The sequence below is a fragment of the Pongo pygmaeus genome, chromosome 9 (genome assembly GCF_028885625.2).
Source record: "Pongo pygmaeus isolate AG05252 chromosome 9, NHGRI_mPonPyg2-v2.0_pri, whole genome shotgun sequence".
Lineage (NCBI taxonomy): Eukaryota > Metazoa > Chordata > Mammalia > Primates > Hominidae > Pongo > Pongo pygmaeus.
This window is the reverse complement of record NC_072382.2, coordinates 127,644,993-127,669,820: the sequence shown is the minus strand read 5'-3', so window position 1 is coordinate 127,669,820 and position 24,828 is coordinate 127,644,993. Positions and strand designations below refer to the sequence as shown.

General features: G+C 39.3%; 1 protein-coding gene and 1 long non-coding RNA gene across 2 annotated transcripts in view; both read right to left on the bottom strand.

Annotated features, from left to right (window-relative positions):
* The window catches only part of LOC129007377 (uncharacterized), a 34,860-nt gene extending 19,494 nt beyond the window's left edge, over window positions 1-15,366 (bottom strand). The window contains exons 1-3 of the long non-coding RNA XR_008492308.2: window positions 15,300-15,366; window positions 14,697-15,002; window positions 14,468-14,555 (exon numbers count right to left, since the gene is read on the bottom strand). This is a non-coding gene — a long non-coding RNA (uncharacterized LOC129007377). The remainder of the gene's footprint in view (window positions 1-14,467; window positions 14,556-14,696; window positions 15,003-15,299) is intronic.
* Window positions 15,367-17,380: 2,014 nt separating this feature from the next.
* On the bottom strand, window positions 17,381-24,163 carry PATE4 (prostate and testis expressed 4). Its single transcript, XM_054438169.1, has 3 exons — window positions 24,063-24,163; window positions 19,472-19,588; window positions 17,381-19,154 (listed from the first exon to the last, which is right to left on the bottom strand). The coding sequence occupies exons 1-3, from the start codon at window positions 24,118-24,120 to the stop codon at window positions 19,033-19,035; spliced, it is 297 nt and encodes a 98-aa protein (XP_054294144.1). The 5' UTR covers window positions 24,121-24,163; the 3' UTR covers window positions 17,381-19,032.
* Between the last annotated feature and the right edge of the window lie 665 nt (window positions 24,164-24,828).

Genomic DNA, 24,828 nt, shown 5'->3' with positions numbered 1-24,828 from the left:
GAGATGAACCCGGTACCTCAGTTGGAAATGCAGAAATCACCTGTCTTTTGCGTCGCTCATGGGGGATGCTGTAGACTGGAGCTGTTCCTATTCTGCCATCTTGGAACCTCCTCCTAATCATGGTGAATAATTCTTTTAATGTTTTCTTGAATTCAGTTTGCTAATATTTGGTTGAGAATTTTTGCATATGCATTCATCAGGGATATTTTCTGTAATTTTCCTTTCTCCTAGCGTCCTTGTCTGGATTTTGTATCAGGGTAATGCTGGCCTCATAAAGTTAATTTGGAAGTATTCTCTCCACTTTGATTTTTTGGACAAGTGTGAGAACATGTTAGTTCTGATGTTAGTTCTTCTTTAAATATTTGATAAAATTCAGTGGTAAAACTCTCTGGTCTTGAAATTTGCTTTTATGAAATGTTTTTATTATTACTAATTTGATCTTCTTACCCTTACATCTTACTTTTTACTTTATTTGTTCGCATTTTCTATTTTTTCTGGATTCGGTCTTGGTAGGTTGTATTTGTCTAGGAATTTGTTTATTTCTTCTGGATTATCCCATTTGTTGGCATATGTTTGTTCATAGCAGTTTCTTATGATTCTTAGTATTTCTGTAGCATCGGTTACAGTGTCTCTTTCATTTCTTATCTTATTTATTTGAATTTTTCTTTTTTTCCTCGTTAGTCTAGTGATTTTCTTAATCTGCTGAAATTATGTATCTTTTTATAAAACCATTTCTTAGGCCAGGCACAGTGGCTCATGCCTGTAATCCCAGCACTTTGGGAGGCCAAGGCAGGCCGATCACGAGGTCAGGAGATCAAGACCATCCTGGCTAACACGGTGAAACCCCGTCTCTACTAAAAATACAAAAAATTAGCCGGGAGTGGTGGCACATGCCTGTAGTCCCAGCTACTCGAGAGGCTGAGGCAGGAGAATCGCTTGAACCCGGGAGGTGGAGTTTGCAGTGAGCAGAGATGGCACCACTGCACTCCAGCCTGGGCAACAGAGCGAGACTACATCTCAAAAAACAAAAACCAAAAAGCCATCTCTTAGTCTTGTGTGTTTTTTTCTATTGTTTTTGTAGTCTCTACTTCATTTATTTCTGCTTTGATCTTTGTTATATACTTGCACTACCTTTGGGCTTACTTCTTCTTTCTGTACTTCCTTGTGGTGTAACATTTGATTGTTTATCTGGATTATTCTTAAATGCAAGCATTTATCATTATATATCTTTTTCTTAAGACTGTTTCTGCTGAATCCCATAAGTTTTGATACATTGTGTTTCCATTTTTGTGTCGAGGTATTTTTATTTATTTATTTTTTAATTTCTTTTGAGATCCTTTGGTTGCTCAGGAGCATGTTGTTTAATATCCACATAGTTGTGTTTCCATATTTCTTCCGTGATTGATTTCTATTTTATTGTTGTTGTGGTCTGAAAAGATGCTTGGTATAGTTCTCTTGGTATAGTATAAATTCTCTTAAATTTGGTAAAGTTTGTTTTGTGTACTAACATATTTTCATACTGAAGAATTTTCTGTGTGTGCTTGAGAAGAATGTGTATTCCGCTGCTATTAGGTGGAATGTTCTGTATGTCTGTTAGGCCCATTTAGTGTAAAGTGTAATTCAAGTCAGTTGTTTCATTATTGATTTTCTGTCTAAATGATCTGTTCATTGTTGAAAATGCAATACTAATATAGTATTGCCATTGATCTCTCCTTTCAGATCATTTAATAATTGCTTTATGTATTTAGGTGCTCAGATGTTGGGTTTGTATATATTTACAACTTATATATCCTCTTGGTGAATGAATTCATTTATCATTATGTAATGACCTCTGTCTTTTTAACTAATTAATTAATTATTATTACCAGATAAGGAGAGTGTCTTTTTTAAAAACTAGTTTTTGACTTAATGTTTATTTTGTCTACATGTAGCTATCCTTACTCTCCTTCATTTCCATTTTGTGTAGAATACCTTTTTCCATTCATTCTCTTTCCATCTATGTACGTCCATACTAGCACTGTGAATCTCTTATATGCATATAGTTGAATCTTGTTTTTTCAATCCATTCAGCCACTGTATGCCTTTTTATTGGATAATTTAATCCATTTACATTCAAGGTAATTATTGACAGTTAACAACTTGCTACTATCATTTTAGTATTGTTTTCTGATTGTTTTGTAGGTCTTTTGGTTCTTTCTTCTTTTCTTGGTGTCTTCCTTTGTGGTTTGATGGTTTTCTGTTGTGGTATGCTTTGAATACTTTCTTTTTGTATGTCATGCAACTATTACAGTTTTTTGCTTTGTGATTACCATGCAGCTTACACAAAATATCTTATCCTTATAGCAAGCAACCTTAGGGTAATAACAACTTAACTTTAATCACATGCAAAATCTCTACATTTTCATTCCATTCACACACCTTTTATGATTTTTATATCAAAATTTACTTTTTTTGGTAATTTTTAATCCCTCAAAATATTTTTATAGGTACAATTATTTTTAATAGTTTTGTCTCTTCACGTTTATGGTAGGACTAAAATTGCTTTACACATCACCTTTATAGTGTGAGAGAATTCTGAGTATGGCTCTATTACTTATAGCACTGGGTTTTTTACTTTTTTTTTTTGTTTTTAGTTAGTGGCTGTTCATTTTAGCTTAAAGAACTCCCATTAGTAATTCCTGTAAAGTAAGCCTAGTGGTGAAGAATTCTCTCATTTTGTGTTTGTCTGGGGAAGTTTTAATTTTTCCCTTATTTTTGAAGGACAGATTTGTCAGGTAAAGTATTCTTGATTAGCAGCCTTTTTCCTTCAGCACTTTGAATATATCATTCTACTCTTTTCTGGTCTGCAGGGTTTCTGCTGAAAAATATACTGAAATCCATATTGGGGCACTCTTGAATGTAATATGTCTCTCATCTGTTGCTGCTTTAAGTATTCTTTCTTTTCCTTTAAGTTTTGATAATTTGATTATGATATGTCTTATTATGATTCTCCTCTTTGGGTAGAATTTGATGGTGATCTCCAAGTTTCCTATACCTGAATGATATCCCCTTTCATCAGATTTGGGAAACTTTCATCCATTATTTTCTTAAATATGCTTTGTAAATTTTTTCTCTCTTCTCCAGGAACTCCTATTATGTCAAGATTTGTTAAGTTTATGGTGTCCCAAAATTTCCACCGGTCTGCTTCACTGTTTTTGTTTCTTTATTTTTTCCCCCCGTTTCTTTCTTTGATTGGATAATTTCAAATGTTCTCTTGTCAGGCTCACCAATCCTTTTTTTTTTTTTTTGAGATAAAATCTCACTCTGCCTCCCAGGTTCAAGTGCAGTGGTGTGATCTCAGCTCACTGCAACCTCTGCTCCTAAGTTCAAGCCGTTCTCCCACCTCAGCGTCCCAAGTATCTGGAACTACAGGCTCCTGCCACCATGCCCAGCTAATTTTTGTATTTTTAATTAGCATTACCCAACCAGACAAAGACACATCAAAAACAGAAAACTCCTGGGCAACATCTCTGTTGAATATTGATGGAAAAATCTCCAACAAAATACTAGCAAACTGAATTCACCAACACGTTAGAAATATCATTGATAACCAAGTGGGATTTATCCCTGGGATGCAAGGATAATTCAACATACATAAATCAATCAATGTGGTACATCACATCAACAGTATGAAGGACAAAAACCAGATGAGATTTCAATTGATGCTGAAAAAGCATTTGACAAAATTCAACATCCTTTCATGACAAAACCCTAAAGAAACTGGGTATCTAAGGAACACACCTCAACATAATAAAAGCTATGTATGACAGACCCACAGCTAATATCATATTGAATAGGGAAAAACTGAAAGCCTTTCCTCTAAGTACAGAAACATGACAAGGATGCTCACTTTCACCACCATAATTCAACATAGTACTGGAAGTCCTAACTAGAGCAATCAGACAAGAGAAAGAAATAAAGGACATCCAGATTGGAAAGGAAGAAGTCAAATTATCTTTGTTTGCAGATTATACAATCCTATACTTGGAAAACCTAAAGACTCCATCAAAAACCTGTTAGGACTGATAAAAAAAATTCCGTGAAGTTACAGGATAAAAAAATCAACACACAATAATCAGTAGCATTGCTATATGTCAACAATGAACAATATGAAAAAGAAACCGAGAAAGAAATCCTATTTACAATGGTCACAGAAAACATTAAATACCTATGAATTAACAAAAGAAGTGAAAGATTTCTACAATAAAAACTATAAAACACCAATGAAAGAAATTGAAGAAGACACCAAAAGCCAGAAAGATATTTCATGTTCATGGATTGCAGGAATCAATATTTTTAAAATGCCCATGCTACCAAAACAATCTAAAGATTCAATGCAATTTGTATCAAAATATCAATGATGTTCTTCACAGAAATAAAAAAATCCTAAAATTTATACAGAACAACAAAAGATCCAGAATATTCAAAGCTATCATGCACAAAAAGAACAAAACTGGAGCAATCACATTACCTGACTTCAAATTATACTATAGAGCCACAGTCACCAAAACAGCAAGGTACTGGTATAAAAACAGACACATACACCAATGGAACAGAATAGAGAACCCAGAAACAAATCCACATACCTACAGCGACCTCATTAGTAATAAAGGTGTCAAGAACCATACAATGGGGAAAAGACAGTCTTTCAATACATGGTCTTGTGGAAACTGGATATCCATATGCAGAAAAATGAAAGTAGACCCCCATCTCTTGCCATATGCAAAAATCAAATAAAAATGGATTAAAGACCTAAATCTAATACCTGAAACTGTAAAACTGCTACAAGAAAACACTGGAGAAACTCTCCAGGACATCGTATTGAGGAAATATTTCTTGAGTAATACCCCTCAAGCATAGGCAATCAAAACAAAAAAAAAAATGGAGAAATGGGATTATATCAAGTTAAAAATCTTCTGGACAGCAAAGCACACAATCAGCAAAGTGAAGAGACAACCCACAGAATGGGAGAAAATATTTGCAAACTACCCATCTGACAAGGGATTAATAACCAGAATATACAAAGAGGTCAAACAACTTTAAAGGAAAAACATAATAATCTAAAAATGGATAAAACATCTGAATAGCCATTTCTCAAAAATAAGACATGCAAATGGGAAACAGACATATGAAAGGTGCTCAACATCACTGATCACCAGAGAAATGCAAATCAAAACTACAATGAGATATCATCCCATTCTGTTTAAACGACTTTTATCCAAAAGTTAGACAATAACAAATGCTGGTGAGGATATTGGGAAAAGGGAACCCTTGTACACTGTTCATGGGAATGTACAACCACTATGGAGTTCGGTGGTCCCTCAAAAAACTAAAAGTAGAGCTACTATATGATCCATTTTACCCTCATACCTATGTTCATAAATTGTTGATTATTCTCAACTAATCATAAAGACATCGGAACATTATATTTATTATTCAGCACATGAGAATAATAGGAACTGCCTTAAGTCTCCTAATCCAAGCATAACTGGGTCAACTCCTAGGAATATATCCAAAAGAAAGGAAATCAGTATATTGAATAGATACCTGCACTCTCGTGTTTATTGAAGCACCATTCACAATAGCCAGGATTTGGAAGCTACCTAAGTGTCCATCGACAGATGAATGGCTAAAGAAAATGTGATGCCTATACACAATGGAGTACTATTCAGCCATACAAAGAATGAGATCCTGTCACTTGCAACAACATGGGTGGAACTGGAGGTCACTATGTTAAGTGAAATAAGCCAGGCATGGAAAGACAAACTTCACATATTCTCATTTGTTTGTGGAAACTAAAAATTAAAACAATTGAACTCATGGAGATAGAGAGAAGAAGAATGGTTACCAGAAGCTGGGAAGGGTAGTGGGGCAGGAGGTGGGTGTGGAGGAAGTGAAGATAGTTAATGGTACAAAAAATAGAAAGAATGAATAAGACCCGCTATTTGATAGCATATCAGGATGAATATAGAAAAAAATAATGTGGCCGGGTGTGGTGGCTCACGCCTGTAATCCCAGCACTTTGGGAGGCTGAGGTGGGTGGATCACTTGAGGTCAGGAGTTCGAGCCTGACAAACATGGTGAAACCCTGTCTCTACGAAAAATACAAAAAAAAAAAAAAAAAAAAAGAAGCCAGGCATGGTGTTGGTGGACACCTGAAATCCCAGCTACTTGGGAGGCTGAGGCAGGAGAATTACTTGAACCCAGAGGCGGAGGCTGCGGTGAGCTGAGATTGCGCCACTTCACTCCATCCTGGGTGACAGAGCAAGACTCCATCTAAAAAAAAATTAATTTTATATTTAAAAATAACAAAAACAGTATAATTGGATTGTTTGCAACACAAAGGGTAATTGCTTAAGGTGATGGATATTACATTTAACCTGATGTGATTATTGTAAGTTGCATGTCTGTATCAAAATGTCTCAGGTACCCCATAACTATATACACCTAGTATGTACTCCCCAAAATAAAAATAACAAAAAAGAAAATGAAATAAGTGAAATTGAAGGGGTGCATAGAGTGCAAAACAGGAGACATGAGGCAGAACCTACACTTACTCACAGTTTGGTGAGATTAAAGAACATGAGATGAAGGGAAAATTTCAAATGCTTTCAGAGAGAAGGAATAGGCATTTACATAGAGACACAAATCAGATTCAATTCAGAATTGTCAACAGCAACACTGGATACAAAAATACTACAATATAATTTTTCAGCATAATGAAGGAAAATAACTTTGAAAATACACAAACCCTAAGGAAAGGTGGCTTTTTTCAATGATTTTAGAAAAGAAAAAGAAATGGTGTTCTGATCAAATAGTTTGCAGATGATATAGTATTTATATGGGAAAATAAGGAGAATCCACAGAAAGGTTGCTGGTTGTGATGGTTAATACTGAGTATCAACTTGATTGGATTGAAGAATGCAAAGTATTGATCCTGGTTGTGTCTGAGGGTGTTGCCAAAAGAGATTAACATTTGAGTCAGTGGGCTGGGAAAGGCAGACCCACCCTTATTCTGGGTAGGCACCATCTAATCAGCTGCCAGCACAGCTAGAATGTAAAGCAGGCAGAAAAATGTGAAGAGAGTAGATTGGCTTAGCCTCCCAGCCTACATCATTCCCCTGTGCTGGATGCTTCCTGCCCTCACATATCAGACTCCAAGTTCTTCAGTTTTGGGACTCAGACTGGCTCTCCTTGCTCCTCAGCTTGCAGACAGCCTATTGTGGGACCTTGTGATCATGTGAGTTAATACTTAATAAACTCCCCTTTAAATATATACATATATATATACCCATTATACATATACATATATATATATATATATACACATATATATATATATACCCATTAGTTCTGTCCCTTTAGAGAACCCTGACAAATACTTACACTGGGTATAAAATCAACTTACAATATTTTTTGAAATTTTACTTTATTTTTATTTTAAATTCTGGGATACATGTGCAGGACGTGCAGGTTTTTTACATAGGTAAACATCTGCCATGGTGGTTTGCTGCACCTACCAACCCATCACCTGGGCTTAAGCCCAGCATGCATTAGGCATTTTTCCTAATGATCTCCCTCCCCCAGCCCCCCAACCCCTGACAGGCACCAGTGTGTGTTGTTCCCCTCCCTGAGCCCATATGTTCTCATTGTTCAGCTCCCACTTATAAGTGACAGCATGTAGTGTTTGGTTTTCTGTTCCTGTATTAGTTTGCTGAGGATAATGGCTTCCAGCTGCATTCACGTCCTTGAAGAGAACATGATCTCATTCCTTTTTATGGCTGCGTAGTATTTCATGGTGTATATGTTCCACATTTTCTTTATCCAGTCTATCATTGATGGGCATTTGGGTTGATTCCATGTCTTTGCTATTGTGAATAGTGCTGCAATGAACATATGCCTGCATGTATCTTTATAATAGAATGACTTATATTCCTTTGGGTATAGAGCCAGTAATGGGATTGCTGTGTCAAATGGTATTTTTGGTTCTAGATATTTGAGGAATTGCCACACTGTCTTCCACAATGGTTGAACTAATTTACATTTCCACCAACAGTGTAAAAGTGTTCCTATTTCTTTGCAACCTCTTCAGCATTTGTTGTTTCTTGACTTTTTAATAATCGCCATTCTGACTGGCATGATATGGTATCTCATTGTAGTTTTGATTAGCATTTCTCTAACAATCAGTGATGTTGGCTCTCTGCTTCTCTGTTGTTGGTATATAGGAATGCTTGTGATTTTTGCACATTGATTTTGTATCCTGAGACCGCTGAAATTGCTTTTCAGCTTAAGAAGCTTTTAGGCTGAAACAGTGGGGTTTTCTAGATATAGAATCATGTCATCTGCAAAGGCAATTTGACTTCCTCTCTTCCTATTTGAATACTCTTTATTTCTCTTGCCTGATTGCCCTGGCCAGAACTTCCAATACTACGTTGAATACGAGTGGTGAGAGAGGGCATCCTTGTCTTTTGCCAGTTTTCAAGGGGAATGCTTCCAGCTTTTGCCCATTCGGTATGATATTGGCTGTGAGTTTGTCATAAATGGCTTTTATTATTTTGAGGTATGTTCTTTCAATACCTAGTTTATTGAGAGTTTTTAACATGAAGCGATGTTGAGTTTTTTTGAAGGCCTTTTCTGCATCTATTGAGATAATAATGTGGTTTTTGTCTTTAGTTCTGTTTATGTGATGAATTACTTTTATTTATTTGTGTATGTTGAACCAGCATTGCATCCTGGGGATAAAACCTACTTGATCATTGTGGATAAGCTTTTTGATGTGCTGCTGGATTCAGTTTGCCAGTATTTCAGGATTTTGATATCAATGTTTATCAGGGATATTGGCCTAAAGTTTTCTTTTTTTGTTGTATCTCTGCCAGGTTTCAGTATCAGGATGGTGCTGGCCTCATAAAATGAATTAAGGAGGACTCGCTCCTTTTTAATTGTTTGGAATAGTTTCAGAAGAAATGGTACCAGCTCCTCTTTTTACCTCTGGTAGAATTCAGCTGTAAATCCATCTGGTCCTGGGCTTTTTTTGGTTGGTAGTCTATTAATTACTGCCTCAATTTCAGAACTTGTTATTAATCTATTCAGGGATTCAGCTTCTTCCTGGTTCAGTCTTGGGAGAGTGTATGTGTCCAGGAATTTATGCATTTCTTCTAGATTTTCTAGTGTTTTTGCATAGAGGTGTTTATAGTATTCTCTGATGATTGTTTATATTTCTGTGGGGTCAGTGGTGATATTCCCTTTAACATTTTTTATTGTGTCTATTTGATTCTTCTCTCTTTTCTTATTAGTCTAGCTATCAGTCTATTTTATTATTATTATTATTATTATTTTTGCAAAACCAGCTCCTGGACTTGTTGACTTTTGAAAAGTTTTTGTGTCTCTATCTTCTTAAATTCTACTCTAAGCTTGGTTATTTCTTGTCTTCTGCTAGCTTTGGGGTTTCTTTGCTCTTGGTTCTCTAGTTTTTTTAGTTGTGATGTTAAGATGTTTATTTGAGATCTTTCTATCTTTTTGATGTCAGCATTTAGTGCTATAAATTCCCCCCATAACACTGCTTTAGCTGTGTCCCAGAGGTTCCGGTACATTGTGTCTTTTTTCTCATTAGTTTCAAAGAACTTCTTGATTTCTGCCTTAATTTCATTATTTACCCACGAGTCATTCAGGAGCAGATTGTTCAATTTCCATGTAGTTGTGTGGTTTTGAGTGAATTTCTCAATCTTGAGTTCTAATTTGATTGTGCTGTGGTCTGAGAGACTGTTTATTATTATTTCAGTTCTTTTGCATTTGCTGAGGAGTGTTTTACTGCCAGTTATGTGATCAATTTTAGAGTAAGTGTCATGAGGTGTCTTAGAAAAATGTATATTCTGTTTTTTTTTTTTGGGTGTGTGTGTATGTGTGTGTATGTGTGTGTGTGTGTGTAGAGAGAGAGTTCTGTAGGTATCTATTAGGACGACTTGATCCAGAGCTGAGTTCAAGTCCTGAATACTTTGTTAATTTTCTGTGTCAATGATCTGTCTACTATTGACAGTGGGGTGTTAAAGTCTCCCACTATTATTGTGTGGGAGTCTAAGTCTCTTTGTATGTCTCGAAGAACTTCTTGTATGAATCTGGGTGCTCCTGTATTGAATGCATATATACTTAGGATAGTTAGCTCTTCTTCTTGAATTGAACCTTTTACCATTATGTAATGCACTTCTTTATCCTTTTTGATCTTTGTTGGTTTAAAGTCTGTTTTGTCAGAAACTAAGGGATATAATTTGGCTGTGTCCCCACCCAAACGTCATCTTGAATTGTAGTTTCCATAATTCCCATCTGTTGTGGGAGGGATCCAGTGGGAGGTAATTGAATCATCGGGGTGGTTACCCCCATGCTGGTGTTCTTGTGATAGTGAGTGAGATCTGATGGTTTTATAAGGGGTTTTTCCGTCTTCACTCATTTTTTTTCTCCTGCCACCATGTGAACAAGGACATGTCTCTTCCCCTTCTGCCATGATGGTAAGTTTCCTGAGGGCTCCTCTGTCATGCTGAACTGTGGGTCAATTAAACTTATTTTCTAATAAATTACCCAGTCTCAGGTATGCCTTTATTAGCAGCATGAGAATGGACTATTACAGTAAATTTGCAACTCCTGCTTTTTTTGTTGTTTTCTATTTGCTTGGTAAATTTTCTTCCATCCCTTTATTTTGAATCTATGTGTGTCTTTGCATGTGAGATGGGTCTCTGGAATACAGCACACCAATGAGTCTTGACTCTTTATCTAGTTTCCCATTTTGTGTCTTTTAAGTGGGGGCGTTTAGCCTACTTACATTTAAGGTTAATATTGTTATGAGTGAATTTGATTCTGTCATCATTATGCTAGTTGGTTATTTTGCAGACTTGTTTATGTAGTTACTTCATAGTGTCATTTGTCTGCATTTTTGTAGTGGGTGGTATGGTTTTTCCTTTCCATATTTAGTACTTCCTTCAGGAGCTCTTGCAAAGCAGGCCTAGTGGTGACAAATTCCCTCAGCATTTGGTTGTCTGAACAGGATTGTATTTCTCCTTTGCTTATGAAGCTTAGTTTAGCTGGATATAAAATTCTGGGTTGGAAATTTTTTTTTTCAAAGAATGTTGAATATTGGCCCCCAATCTCTTCTGGCTTATAGGGTTTCTGCTGAGAAGTCTGTTGTTAGTCTGATGGGCTTCCCTTTGTAGGTGACCTGGCTTTTCTCTCTGCTGCCCTTAAAATCTTTTTCTTCATTTTGACCTTGGCGAATCTGATGATTATGTGTCTTGGGGTTGATCTTCTCATGGAGTATCTTACTGGGCATCTCTGGATTTCCTGATAGAATATTGGCCTGCCTTGCTAGGTTGGGGAAGTTCTCTCTGGATGATATCCTGAAGTGTGTTTTCCAACTTGGCCCTGTTCTCCCCATCTCTTTTAGGTACCCCAGTCAGTCATAGGTTTGGTCTTTTTACATAATCTCATAGTTCTTTGAAGTTTTGTTCATTCTTTTTATTCTTTTTTCTCTAATCTTATCTGCCTCTCTTATTTCAGCAAGATAGTCTTCAAGCTCTGATTTTCTTCTGCTTGGTCTGTTCATCTATTGATACTTATGTTTGCATTGTGAAGTTCTTGTGTTGTGTTTTTCAGCTCCATCAGGTCATTTATGTTCATCTCTAAACTGGCTATTCTGGTTAACAGCTCCTGTAATGTTTTATCATGGTTCTTAGCTTCTTTACATTGGATTAAAACATACTCCTTTAGCTCAGTGAAGTTTTTTATTACCCACCTTCTTAAGCCTACTTCCATCAGTTTATCCATCTCAGCCTCAGCCCAGGTCTGTGCTCTTGCTGGAGAGGTGTTGCAATCATTTGGAGGAGAAGAGGCTCTTTGGCTTTTTGAGTTTTCCGTGTTTTTGCATTGATTTTCATCTTCATGGGTTTATCTACCTTCAGTCTTTGAGGCTGCTGACTTTTGGCTGGGGTTTCTGTGGGGTCTTTTTCATTGATTTTGTTGTTGTTGTTGTTGCTTTCTGTTTGTTTTTCTTTTAGAAGTCAGGCCCCGCTTCCCCAGGGCTGCTGCAGTTGGCTGGGGGTCCACTGCAGACCCTATTCACCTGGGTCCCGCCTGCACCTGGAGGTATCACCAGTGGAGGCTGCAGAACAGCAAAGATGGCTGCCTGTTCCTTCCTCTGGGAGCTCCTTCCCAGAGGGGCAACAACCTGATGCCAGCTGGAATGCTCCTGTATGAGGTGTCTGGAGGCCCCTGTTGGGAGGTCTCACCCAGTCTGAAATAACAGGATTAGGGCCCTGCTTAAATCAGCAGTCTGGCTGCCTCTTGGCAAAACAGGTGTGCTGCACTGGGGGAAAACTTCCTCACCCGGGCTGCCCTAACTCTTCAGAGCTAGCAGGCAGAAAAGACTAAGATGGCTGATCTGTGGAGACCACAGCGCCCCTCCCACTAGGGGCTCATCCCAGAGAGATCAGAGTTCTGTCTATAACCCCCTGGCTGAAGATGCTGAAATTAGCATAGGGAGGCCCTGCCTGGTGAGGAAGGATGGGTCAGGGTCCCAGTTAAAAAAGCAGCCTGGCCATGATCTGTCACAGCCACTGTACTGTGCTATGGGGAACTCCTCCCAGTCCAAACCGCCCTGTCTCGCTGGCACTTGCAGGTGAAAATGGCTGACTGGAGCTGCAGTGATGGTGGTCACCCCTCCCTGCCAGGAACTCAGTAGTCTTAGGCAGTTTCCAGCCTGCCGGCCTAACTGGCAGAGATTCCAAGCCAGTGGGTCTTAGCTTGTGGGGTTCTGTGAGAGTGGAGCCTGCTGAGTGAGGCCCCTTGTCTCTCTGGCTTCAGCCCTTTTCCTACAGGAGTGGGTAGATCTCCTGCCTCACTGGATTTCCTGGAGCTAAAATATGCAAAACTCCTGCATCTCAGTGCCTGCCCAAGTGGCTGCTGACCTGAACGGTTGCTGTGAGTCTGCACAGCTCTGTGCTTTGGACCCAAGGCCCTGGTGATGTGGGATCACCAGGGGATCTCCTAATCTGTGGGTTGCAAAGATCTGTGGGAAAAGCATGGTTTCCTGGGTGGGGTAGCACAATCACTCACTGCCTCCCTTGGCTGGGGGAAGGAGCTCCCTTTGCCCCATGCAGCTCCTGGGTGGACCCTCACTCCACCCTGCTTTTGCTCACTCTCCGTGGGTCGTGTCAACTGCCTAGCCAGTCCTAATGAGAGAACCTGGGTACCTCAGCTGAAGATGCAGAATTCACTCACTCTTTCGTTCTTCTTGGTGGGAGCCGCAGACTGGAGCTGTTTCTACTCGGCCATCTTGGCACCTCCCCTACAACTTACAAAAATTAATAGCACTTCTCTGCATCAGTAATAACGAAGCATAAGATATAATGAAAAGCTAAGTTACTATTCACAACACATATAGAAAAGTTTCTAGAAATTAATTCAACCAAAAATACTCAAAAACTTTGTGGAGAAAATCTGAAGATTAATAAATGGTTTTGATTATATTATGAAAAAATGGAGAACTGTTTCATGTTCTTGAATGAAATGTCAACTCACCTCAATAAATTTTCAATTGCACTTTTGTTGCATTTAATAAATGTATTTAAAATTTATGTGGAAGAATAAATGCACACAAATATCAAAATCAACCTTGAATAAGAAGAGTTAAGAAGAATGTATCTATTAGAGTCCAGTTAAGAAACATTAACCTTTCTTGAAGTCATAATATCAAAAAGACACCTGTATATATATATTTAGTTTATTGCAGCACAATTACAAAGTTATGGAACCAACCTAAGTGCCCATCAACCAATGAGTGGCTAAAGAAAATGTGGTATATACACACCATGGAATACTACTCAGGCATAAAAAGGAATGAAATAATGTCTTTTGCAGTAACTTAGAGCAGGAGGGCATTATTCTAAGTGAAGTAACTCAGGAATGGAAAACCAAATACCGTTATGTTCTTACTTGTAAGTGGGAGCTAAGCTATGGGGACACAAAGGCATACATAATGGTATAATGCACTTTGGAGATTCAGAAGAGGGGAGGGTGAGAGGTGGCGAAGGATAAAACTATATATTGGGCCTGGCACGTTGGCTTATGGCTGTAATTCCAGCACTTTTAGAGGCTGAGGCGGGCAGATCACCTGAGGTCAGGAGTTCAGGACCAGCCTGGGCAACATGGTGAAACCTCATCTCTACTAAAAATACAAAAAATAGCCAGATGTGGTGGCACACGCCTGTATTCCCAGCTACTTGGGAGGCTGAGGCAAGAGAATCACTTTAACCCAGGAGGTGGAGGTTGCGGTGAGCCAAGATCATGCCATTGCACTCCAGCATGGGCGACAGAGACTCCATCTCAAACAAACAAACAAGCAAAAACAAAACAAAACCCCAAAAACTATATATTGGATGCAGCGTACACTACTCAGGTGACAGTTATGCTAAAATCTCAGACTTCACCAATATACGATTCATCCATGTAACCGAAAACCACTTGGACCCCAGGAGCTATGGAAAAAAAAAAAAAAGAAACATTCACATTTCTAGGTTTTCAAGCAAGGGGAAGCAAATACAACAAAATGGTTACAAAAGTGTTGAGAGGTTGAAGGAGCCAAAAAGGGAACAATGCTATTCCCTAGAGAACAGTACCTGTGAGAAGCTGTTATCATCCTTAGGGCTGCAGGAGCAAAGGGAACTTGGTATTATCTAGAGTCCATAAGTGCTGAGGGGGTAGCTGGGGCGAGGGAGAGCCGGCTGCTGAAACTGCCTGCATAATATTGTCATCACCACTTTTCAGGAAGCCAGGAGCCTATATTTTTGCAGAAGCAGAAGTTGCTGATGCTGTTGGATTTGCTGCCACAGCTGCCATGAATACGGTGCTATTGTGTTAGCTGGCAGTCTCCTGCAGTTGCTTGCTGCTGCCACAGCCAGAACCGCAGGTTCATTTTGAATTTCCTGCAATTCAGAGAAGAGGAATAATGGGCAGGAATGGAACTGAGAGCCAACAGACAAAGAAATGGCACAATGAGGGAAATTTCCCTACCAGATTTAAAGACATTCTGCAAAACTATAGTAAAAAAAATAGCATAGTATTCATTCGAAAACAAATTGTCTTAGTGTGTTTGGGCTGCTATCAGAAAAATACCATATACTGGGTAATTTATAAACAATATACATTTATTGCTTAGAATTCTAAGGGCTGGGAAACTTAAGATTAAGGTACAAGCAGATACATGTTTGGTGAGGGCTCACCCTCTGCTTTCCAGATGATGCCTTTTTGCTGTGTCCTCACGTGGTGGCAGGGGAAAACAAGCTCTCTCTGGCCTCTTTCATAAGGACAGCAATCCTATTCATTAGGGCCCCATCTTTATGACATAATCATCTCTGAAGGGCCCTACCTCTTAATGCTATTGCACTGGGGATTAGGTTTCTGCATATGAATTTTGGTGGGACACAAACATTCAGATTATAGCATGAATAGACAATGGAATAGAATGGAAAGTGTTATTGTTGTTTTTTTTTTTTTTTGAGACAGTCTTGCTCTGTTGCCCAGGCTGGAGTGCAGTGGCGCGATCTTGGCTCACTGCAGGCTCTGCCTCCTGGTTCATGCCATTCTCCTGCCTCAGCCTCCCAAGTAGCTGGGACTACAGGCACCCGCCACCATGCCTGGGTAAGTTTTTGAATTTTTAGTAGAGACGGGGTTTCACTGTGTTAGCCAGGATGGTATCCATCTCCTAACCTCATGATCCACCTGCCTCGGCCTCCCAACGTGCTGGGATTACAGGCATAAGCCACTGCGCCCGACCTAGAATGGAAAGTTTTATATATACTCACACGGCCACACACAAACATATTTGTATGTATATGATACTTTGGTATAATAAATACAAAATTGATACTGGAACAACACAGGGTTGAACTCTGTGAGTCCCCTTATATGTGGATTCTTCTGCCTCTGCCACCCATGAGATGACAAGACCAACCCCTCCTCTTCCACTTCCTCTTCAGCCTAGTCAATGTAAAGACAATGAGAATGAAGACCTCTACGAAGATGACTTCCACTTAATGAATAGTAAGTGTACTTTCTGTTTCTTATGATTTTCTTAATATTTTCTTTTCCCTAGATTACTTTATTGTAAGAATATAGTATATAATACTTATAATGTACAAAATAAGTATTGATTGGCTGTTTATGTTATCCGTAAGGCTTCCAGTCAATAGCAGGCTGTTAGTAAAGTTTTTGGGTCATCAAAAGTTATATGTGGATTTTTGACTGTGCAGGGGTTAGCACTCCTAACCCGCATGTCGTTCAAGGGTAAACTGTATATTTTGGTCTTTTTGTCCACGTCCTGGCACGGAGCTCCTAAAACTCTTGTAATTTTCTAAGTGATAAGAGCAATAGGAGCATCTTGTGTTGTAATATTTGGTATTTTGTCCTTGGTTCATGAAGCATTTGCATGTCTTACAACAAATCCTTTAACCATGCCTGACTTTATATTACTGAAGTGATTTTTGGAAAGCCTTTAAATAATCACAGAATAAGGGCTGGTTGCCAGGGGAATCAACCATGTGATTAGAGGGTTAGAACTTTCAGCCCTCCCTCTCGACCTCTGGAGAAGGGAGGACTGGAGGCTGAATTAATCACCAGTGGCCAATCATTTCTTAATAATCTATCATGTCTATGCAATGAAACCGCCATTAAAAATTATTAATTAAAAGGGTTTTTGGAGCTCCTGCATGATGAACAAGAGCACATCTGTGTGCTGGAAGGGTGGTGCATTCCAAACTCCACAAGCACAGAAGCTTCTGTGCTCAGGACCCTTCCAGACCTTGCCCTATGTACCTTTTCATCTGGCTGTGCATCTGTATCCTTTAATATATCCTTTGCAACAAATCTGTAATTGTAAATTATCTCCTCAGTTTTGTGAGCTGTTCTAGCAAATTATTGAACTTGAGGAGGGGAATGTGGGAATTTCCAGTTTGGACCTAAGTTGTGCATAACCTGAGGACCCACAATTTGTGATTGGCATCTGCAGTTGGGGGGCAGTTTGTAGGACCGAGCCCTTTGTTTGTGGGGTCGGAATTAACTCTGGACAATTAGTGTCAGAATTGAGTTAAATTTTAGAGCACTCAATCAGTGTGCACTGGGTGATTGGTTAATTTGTTGGTGTGGAAAACCCCACATATTTCATGTCAGAAGTGTTGTGTGTGAGACAGTATAGTAGAGAAAACAGTGATTTTTTCCTTTATAATTAATGATAAAAATTGTATCACAAGTGAACGGAGAAAGGATAGACTTTGTAGTCAATGGTGTTAAAAAATCTGACTCATTCTATGGAGAAAAATAATACTGGACCTTTACTTAAAGCAATATTACAAAGGTGGCTTCACATAGGTTAAAGACTGAACATAAAAACAATAACAAATCAAAACAAAGTCCCCAGAGACCCTCACAGAGGATTCTTCAGAGAGGTGGGAGAACTACAAATGTACAGTCATAGGAGCTAAGAGAGGAGAGTTTTAAGAAGGGGACTGATATGGTTTGGCTGTGTCCCCACCCAAATTTCATCTTGAATTCCCACGTGTTGTGGGAGGGACCGGTGGGAGGTAATTGAATCATGGGGGCAGGTTTTTCCTGTGCTATTCTCGTGATAGTGAGTAAGTCTCACGAGATCTGATGGTTATTATAAGGGAGAGTTTTCCTGCGCAAGCTCTCTTCTCTTGTCTGTCACTATGTGAGACATGCCTTTTACCTTCTGCCATGATTGTGAGGCTTCCCCAGCCATGTGGAACTGTAAGTCCAATAAACCCCTTTCTTTCGTAAATTGCCCAGTCTTGGGTATGTCCTTATCAGCAGCATGAAAACAGACTAATACGGGGACATTAGCTGCTAAAATAATTTCAGTGAGTATACGAACTAATGAGGAACTGATAAATTGAGCTATTAGGACATCATGTTTGATTGTTTCAGAACATAGCAAGGCACCATTTACCACAGATATACCTAAAGAATTATCTGCAGCATGTCATGAAGTTTAAAATCCACAAATTGATCTCCACATTTATTCATAGCACGTGCTCTGTTATTCCTCTCTTCCTGCAGGTCACTGTAAGCCCTGAGTGGTGGATACTGTTGTCACCTAGACTGGCCCCTGGGTACTCAGGCTTACCAGTGATTTGAATTCCTAGAAGTTTATTTGGATTGTATTAGTTTCCCATTGCTGCTATAATAAATTATTGCAAACTTGGTGGCTTAAAACAATACACACTTTGTGGCTGAAAACAACACCCCCTTAGAGTTCTGGAGGCCAGACATCCAAAATGAGTCTTACAGGGCTTAAATCAAGGTGTTGGCAGGGCTGGTTTCTGGAGGCTCTGAGGGGAGAACCTATTTCCTTGACTTTTTCAGCTTCTAGTGGCCTCCTAGTTTTAGCTTATGGCCTATTCCTCCATCTTCAAAGCACATGGCTCCAATCTCTGCTTCCATTATCACATCATCTTTTCCTCTTCTTTGTCATATCTCCCTTTACTTGCATCTTATTGCACTTTGCATTTTGATTCCACTTAGGGCCCCCCTCCCCAGATAATGCAAGATAACCTCCCCTTCTCAAGATCCTTAATCACATTTTCAAAGTCCCTTTTGCCATGTAAGGTAACATTCACAGGTTCCAGAGATTAGGATGTAGAAATATTTGGGGGTCCATTATTTAGCCTACCATAGGGATAGGAATCAGAAATCAGGAGTAGAAGACAAAAGAATAGGTATAGCTCATGGAGGATTTTGTTTCAATGCTCATGATTTTAGGGATCTAGTGGTGGAGGTGGGGTGTGGGGAGCCCCTTCATTGCAATGAGGACAGCCCCTGCAGGTCTCTCTGGGATCTTAGGCTACTGTGGAATTTGGTGTGGGAAATAAAACAGTTCATGTTGGTTGGTCTTGATTCTGGATCTTGGTCAGATGATCCTCTGCAAGTTCCTAAGCTCCATTAGAAGACGTTACAGAAGTTTCTGTCACAGCACAGTGTCACTCTCAACAGGCCTTTTTTGGAGAACTCCTCTTCCCGGCACTTGTACTTACACATATGTGTTGAGTACATATGTTTGTCTCCTAAAAATGAAGAAGCCTGTTATAAATGCTGGAGGAGATTGCCTTAACAGTGACTAAAACTCACCACCAAGAGGAATAGCACTTAACACTGGGTCTCCTTCCCGGCTCCTGGGTTCATGTTCCCAATCGCCACCATAACTGGCTCTGGATACTAAACCCTACAGTGTGAAGTTGGAAATTATCCCTTCTTGCCCCCTCTTTTGTTCCTTGCCTTACCTCCTAGCAGAGCTGAATGATATCGAGTTCTTTATTCCAGGCACTAGCAAGAGTGATGGTTCTTTGCAGGCAATTTTGGAGTCTTCACGAGCCCCACTTACCCCTGAAATAGGCTGTTGTTGAACATAACTCATTTTCTTTTGCAATGCAAGTGCCTTGGCCTGCCATACACTTCCATCCTTCTGTGTATATGCAGGTATTACACTTCAGACCTATAACTGCAGGGTGGAGAGAATAGAATATTCAGGCTGGATTGTGGGACAATGGGAAAGTGAGTTTTCAGCATCAGTAAGAGGTTGCATATTGACTATACAGTCCACTCACTCCATTAGCTGGTATTTGTGGAATTCCTGATTAATTTAGGTTTGTAAGTTAAGCTAGGAGGTGGGTAAAAAAGATAAGACACAGTCTCTGTGACCTGAATAGGGTCCATTTATATTTGAAGGCAAGACAAACGTGAAATAATAAAAGAACAGCAAAGATAATATATAGTCAACCAGATAAATCCTGTGATGCCAATTAAGAGTGTAGCAACAGGCAGATTACTGTGGGCTGGAAAAGCAGGGGAATACTTTAGCTAAAGACTTGAGCTGGCTCTTGAGATGTAGGTTAAACTTGGGAGGTGGGGGCAGGAGATGGGCAGAGAAGGTGTTCCAGATAGGTGATCATAGTGAGGGAGAACACAGAGGTAGGAATGAAAACGGCATGTTTAGAGTGGACTGACTGAGATTACACCCTCTGATAGCTCCATCTGGCTTGGTCTGGCCTTTCTCTTTTTTCAGGGAATAACTGCAACCAGGCAGAGAGAGGGGTGATCTGGGAGTCCCTGTGACCAGGAAGTAAGAGGAGAGGAGATGCAGGGTAGGGAGACGACATTGGAGCCTACGAGTGATTTAGATTTAAGGACTAAGTGATGGTGATGATGGGGAAAGTAGATTATTTCAATCTTCATCTCAGATGTTCCAAGGTTATAGAATCCAAATTTATATGGAGCCCAGGAGGACTTGAGTGCTATTGATTTATGTCCAATTTTGGAAATGGTCTTGTGGCATCTCTTCATTCTAAATTCCATTCTCACTATTCCATCAAGACTATCTTGTTGCTAACGACCTCTTAATGATAAATCCAATTGCCTTTGCATAACCCTAAAGTTTATTCATTTTTTCCTTCACTCAACAATGTTGAATTGAAGTGGTGAGAGTGAACATCCTTCTCTTTTCCTCTTATTTAGAGGGAAAGGATGATGTTAGTTGCTGGTTTTTGAGCATGTTCCACATACTGGACATTTTTTTAGGTGCTGGGAATGCAAAGATAAACAAGTGTTTATATACATGCTGGGGAGACAGGTATTAAACAACCCCTCCAAATTATGTACAATTGTGTTGTAGTATCAAGAAATAGTTAAACTTGCAATGAGAGCATTTAAGAGGGAAGAACTAATGTATTTTAGAGAGCCAAGGAAGGTTTCTGTGGGGAGTGGGATGTAAGGTGAGGCCTGATGATAAATAAGAGTGAGCCAGGTAAGTGGCTGTGGTATGGGCACAGTGAAGAACATTTCAGGCAGAGGGAACAGCAGTGAAAAGAAGCTTGTCTGCTGAGGGACAAAAATGCTAATGTAACTGGGGCACAGAATGGAGTGGGTTGTGCTATGAGACATGGCTGGTCAGGTGAGCAGAGATTCAACTTCCTGAGCCCTCCTAGGCCAAAGACATGAGTATGGTTTTTGATCCATGAGCAATGGGAATTTATTGAAAAATTTTAAGCAAGGAAGTGATCTGATCCTATTTACATTTATCTAGCAGGTCAACATGGGACTTAAAATGGGCAAACAGAAAACAATTTTATTCTTCTGCCCACTACCCATTTGAGTATTCTTTCTAAAGCTAGTTCTCCTAGTCCTGCAGGTAATTTCAGGCAAGGCTCCTAACTTGTCTATGTACTTTTAGAAAAAAAAAAAAAAGTCTTGCCATCACTTTCAGGCATAAGAATAATCTGGGTTCAGTAATTTATGCATCGAGTGCCATGCAATAATAATAAAATAGCTCTATTAAAAGCCCATGTTTCTCACCAACAACCCACTCTCCCTGTATGCACGCCCATGCACACCCACCCACACGCACACACATGTGCACACCCACCCACATGCACACACGTATGCACAGACACATAGCTCAGGCTTGCTTAGGTGTTTGTAATGGGCAGGAGGGGGTGGCTTTGACTTTTTCTCTATTTCTCTTCTTGGTTTCCTCCTACTCACCTCTGGCTTATGAGTGATAGTTTCTGACCCATTTCAGTTGGTGAGAGGGAGGGGGACAGGTAAAGGACAGGAAAGATGTCATCGGACTGGCTCTGGTGCCATCATCTTTTGTCTATGGTAGTTACTTAAAACCCAATCTCTTGGACTTTGTGTTTAATAAAAGCTGACTCATTTTCTTGAGCCAGGAGAACTCATTTTCTTGAGTTCCTTGAGTCAGGAGAACATTTGCGGGTTCTTCAGGATTTTCCCCACAAAAATATTCAAGTCCACTGCTGTATTGTGAGTGGTGTATTTCCCGCAGCTGGTGGTTATATTTTCTCTCAGCTGTAAGAAGCTAGTGTCCCACACCTTGCTAGAATACCTTGTTACTCCAGACAGCGCTCTTGGATAGAACTTTAAACAGCTCAAGCCTGACTTGCTTGATATGGCATGGCCCAGATCAGATCCAGGGGAATGTATGCACATCCTCCCTGCTTGTATGTAATGCAGCTCAGCTGTCTTTCAGTTCCACCATTTCAGGGCTGTAGCCTCAGGCTCCCTCGCACCTTTAGGTTCCTCAAGCTCACTGTGCCTTCCAAACACCAGAGGACACTATCAATTTCTCCCTGAAGCAACTTTCATGAGGCTTCTCTCTCTCATGGGAGTTGGGAGCAGGCTGCTCAGTACACTGATAATGCTCTTTGAATAATTGTCTCTTTGATCTTTAACCTCTGAGTATTTCCAATTTCAACATTTTAAAAATGCATTATTTAAAAATAGGTAGCATATTGATGTGACTAAATAGTAAGTAATAGAAAAAGAATGTTGTGTAAAGTTGATCTCCCACTCTTGCCAGCTAGTTATCCAGTTTTCATCTGCCAAATAAAGGAAACCAGTTTTATTCATTTCTTTTATATCTTTTAGATTGATTTTCAGTATATTCAAGCAAATATAAATATGTACATGTATCTTTTTACCCCCTTTTCATAATTGGTAGTATACTATACATACTCTGCACTTTGATTTTTTGAATAATGTATACTAAGTGTATAATGTTCCACTGTAGTGCTGTACCATGCTTTAATTAACCAGTCTCTTATGAGAATTTAAGTTATTTGCACTTTTTGATATTATTTGCTGCAATAAATAATGCTGAACATATTTCATTTGTGTGGGAGTATATCTGTAAGATAATTTCATGCAAGCAGAATTGCTGGATGAAAAGTAAACACTTTTGTAATTTTGATAGGTATTGCTGAATTGCCTGCCAGAGGAGATGTAACTATTCTGTTGCTATCAATGCTTGGAAAATTCTTGTCTCACCACAACTTTAATACTCAAATATTTTATCAAACTCCTGGATGTTGCCAATCTGATAGGTCAAAAATGGTATTTCAGTGTTCTTTTAATTTGCATTTTTCTTAGTATGAGTGAGATTGAGCACTTTTCATATGTTTAATAGCCATTTTCATTTTCTTTTGTGTGAACTATCTACATACTTTGCCCATTTTTCTTTTAGGTTGTTGGCCTTTTCCTTTTTGATATTTTTAAAGGAGGCATTACATATCAGGGATATTAGCCATTTGTTTGATGTGAGTTACATTTTTAATTTTTGCCATGAGGAATATTTTGATTTTCATGTGTCAAATTTGTCAGTTTTTCTTTTAAGAGCTCTGGATTTTGAGTCATAGTTAGAAAGGGCTTTCTCATTTCTAAGCTTATAAACAAATTATGTCACATTTTCTTATAATTCTTTTATGGTTTATTATTTCTTACTAAGTGTCAAAAGGTAGCAAAATAGAAATATAAGGTAGAAATATAATCATATTTGAAGCACATTTAATAGGTAGAAAGCATAGGAATAATTCACTAATTTTTAGTGAATGTTAAGGGAGAGGGAGATTTCAAGGGTGACTTCCAAGTGTAGGAGGTGTTTGTTGATGAAAGACTGAAGCTCAGAATAGAAATCTGGCTAGGATATAAAACTGGGCATTTTCAGCATATAGATTGTAATTGAAGCCATGGAAGTGGATAAGTTGATATAGAGGAGGGTCTGAGTGGATAGTATAAAGCCTTGAGATATCCCAGTGTTTAATGATCAGGTAGAATAAAGAATCCTACAAAATACACTGAGAAGTAGCCAGAGGAAAGGAAAACTAGGAGAGTGTAGGAGAGAATAAAGGAGAAAAGTACATTAAGAAAGAAAGGGTCCAAAATGAGATAAGTATGGATGAAAAGTCAATTAATATGAAGTCAGAAAATTGTCCTGTTTCCCTGCAATCAGTACATTTTCTTCCGGATTAGTGTGTTATATACGATCTCTCTGACATCCTGAAACTCAGATTGTACTGAGTCTTCAGGTCTCAGCTGGAGCATGTGAGTGAGACTTGGAGAGTAGAGGTTTAGAGAACAGCACCCCTAAGTTGCCTCCCTCCACCCCCATTGTTCAAACTTACCCTCTTTGAGGTAGAGAAGAGATAAGCTCATGAGGAGCAGTGTGTTCATTTTCCTCATTGGATGCTTGTTTGGGTGACAGACGGTGTGCTGAGTGAGGTATGGGAAAGGACAGCCACTAGCTTGCTTTATAAAGCTTAGATGTTCGATCACAGCCAGTAAATAGAAAGGAGGGAGGAGTCCCTGATAAAGGCATGAGGCAGAACTGTCCTTGCCCCACTGCCTTCTCTTAAGGAGCCATAAATCTGTACTAATGTGGAAAGTGAAGGCTGGTGAGCAGTGTCAGGGAATGCTTCTGGCTGAAGTTGAATTAGATTTCCACCCCTGACTCTTCATCCTCCCTCTGACTTCCCTGCCCCATATCTGTCTTCTCCCCACTTTTTTTTTTTTTAAGAGACAGGGTCTCACTCTGTTGCCCAGGCTGGAGTGCAGGGGCTCATTGCAGCCTCAAACTTTTTGGTTTACACAATCCTCCTGCTTCAACCTCCAGTGTAGCTGGGACCACAGTCGCTACTCACCCTTTTTTCTCTATGTGTCTGCATGTGTGTGTGAGTGTGATGGATATGGTTTGAATGTTTGTCCCCTCCAAATCTCATGTTGAAATGTAATTCATAATGTTGGAGGTGGGGCATGGTGGGAGCTGTTTGGGTCATGGGGGCAGATCCCTCATGAATTGCTTGGTGCCATCCTCATTGTAATGAGTGAGTTCTTGCTCTGGTAGTTCAAGTGAGAGCTGGTTGTTTAAAAGAGTGTGGAACCTCCCCTTCC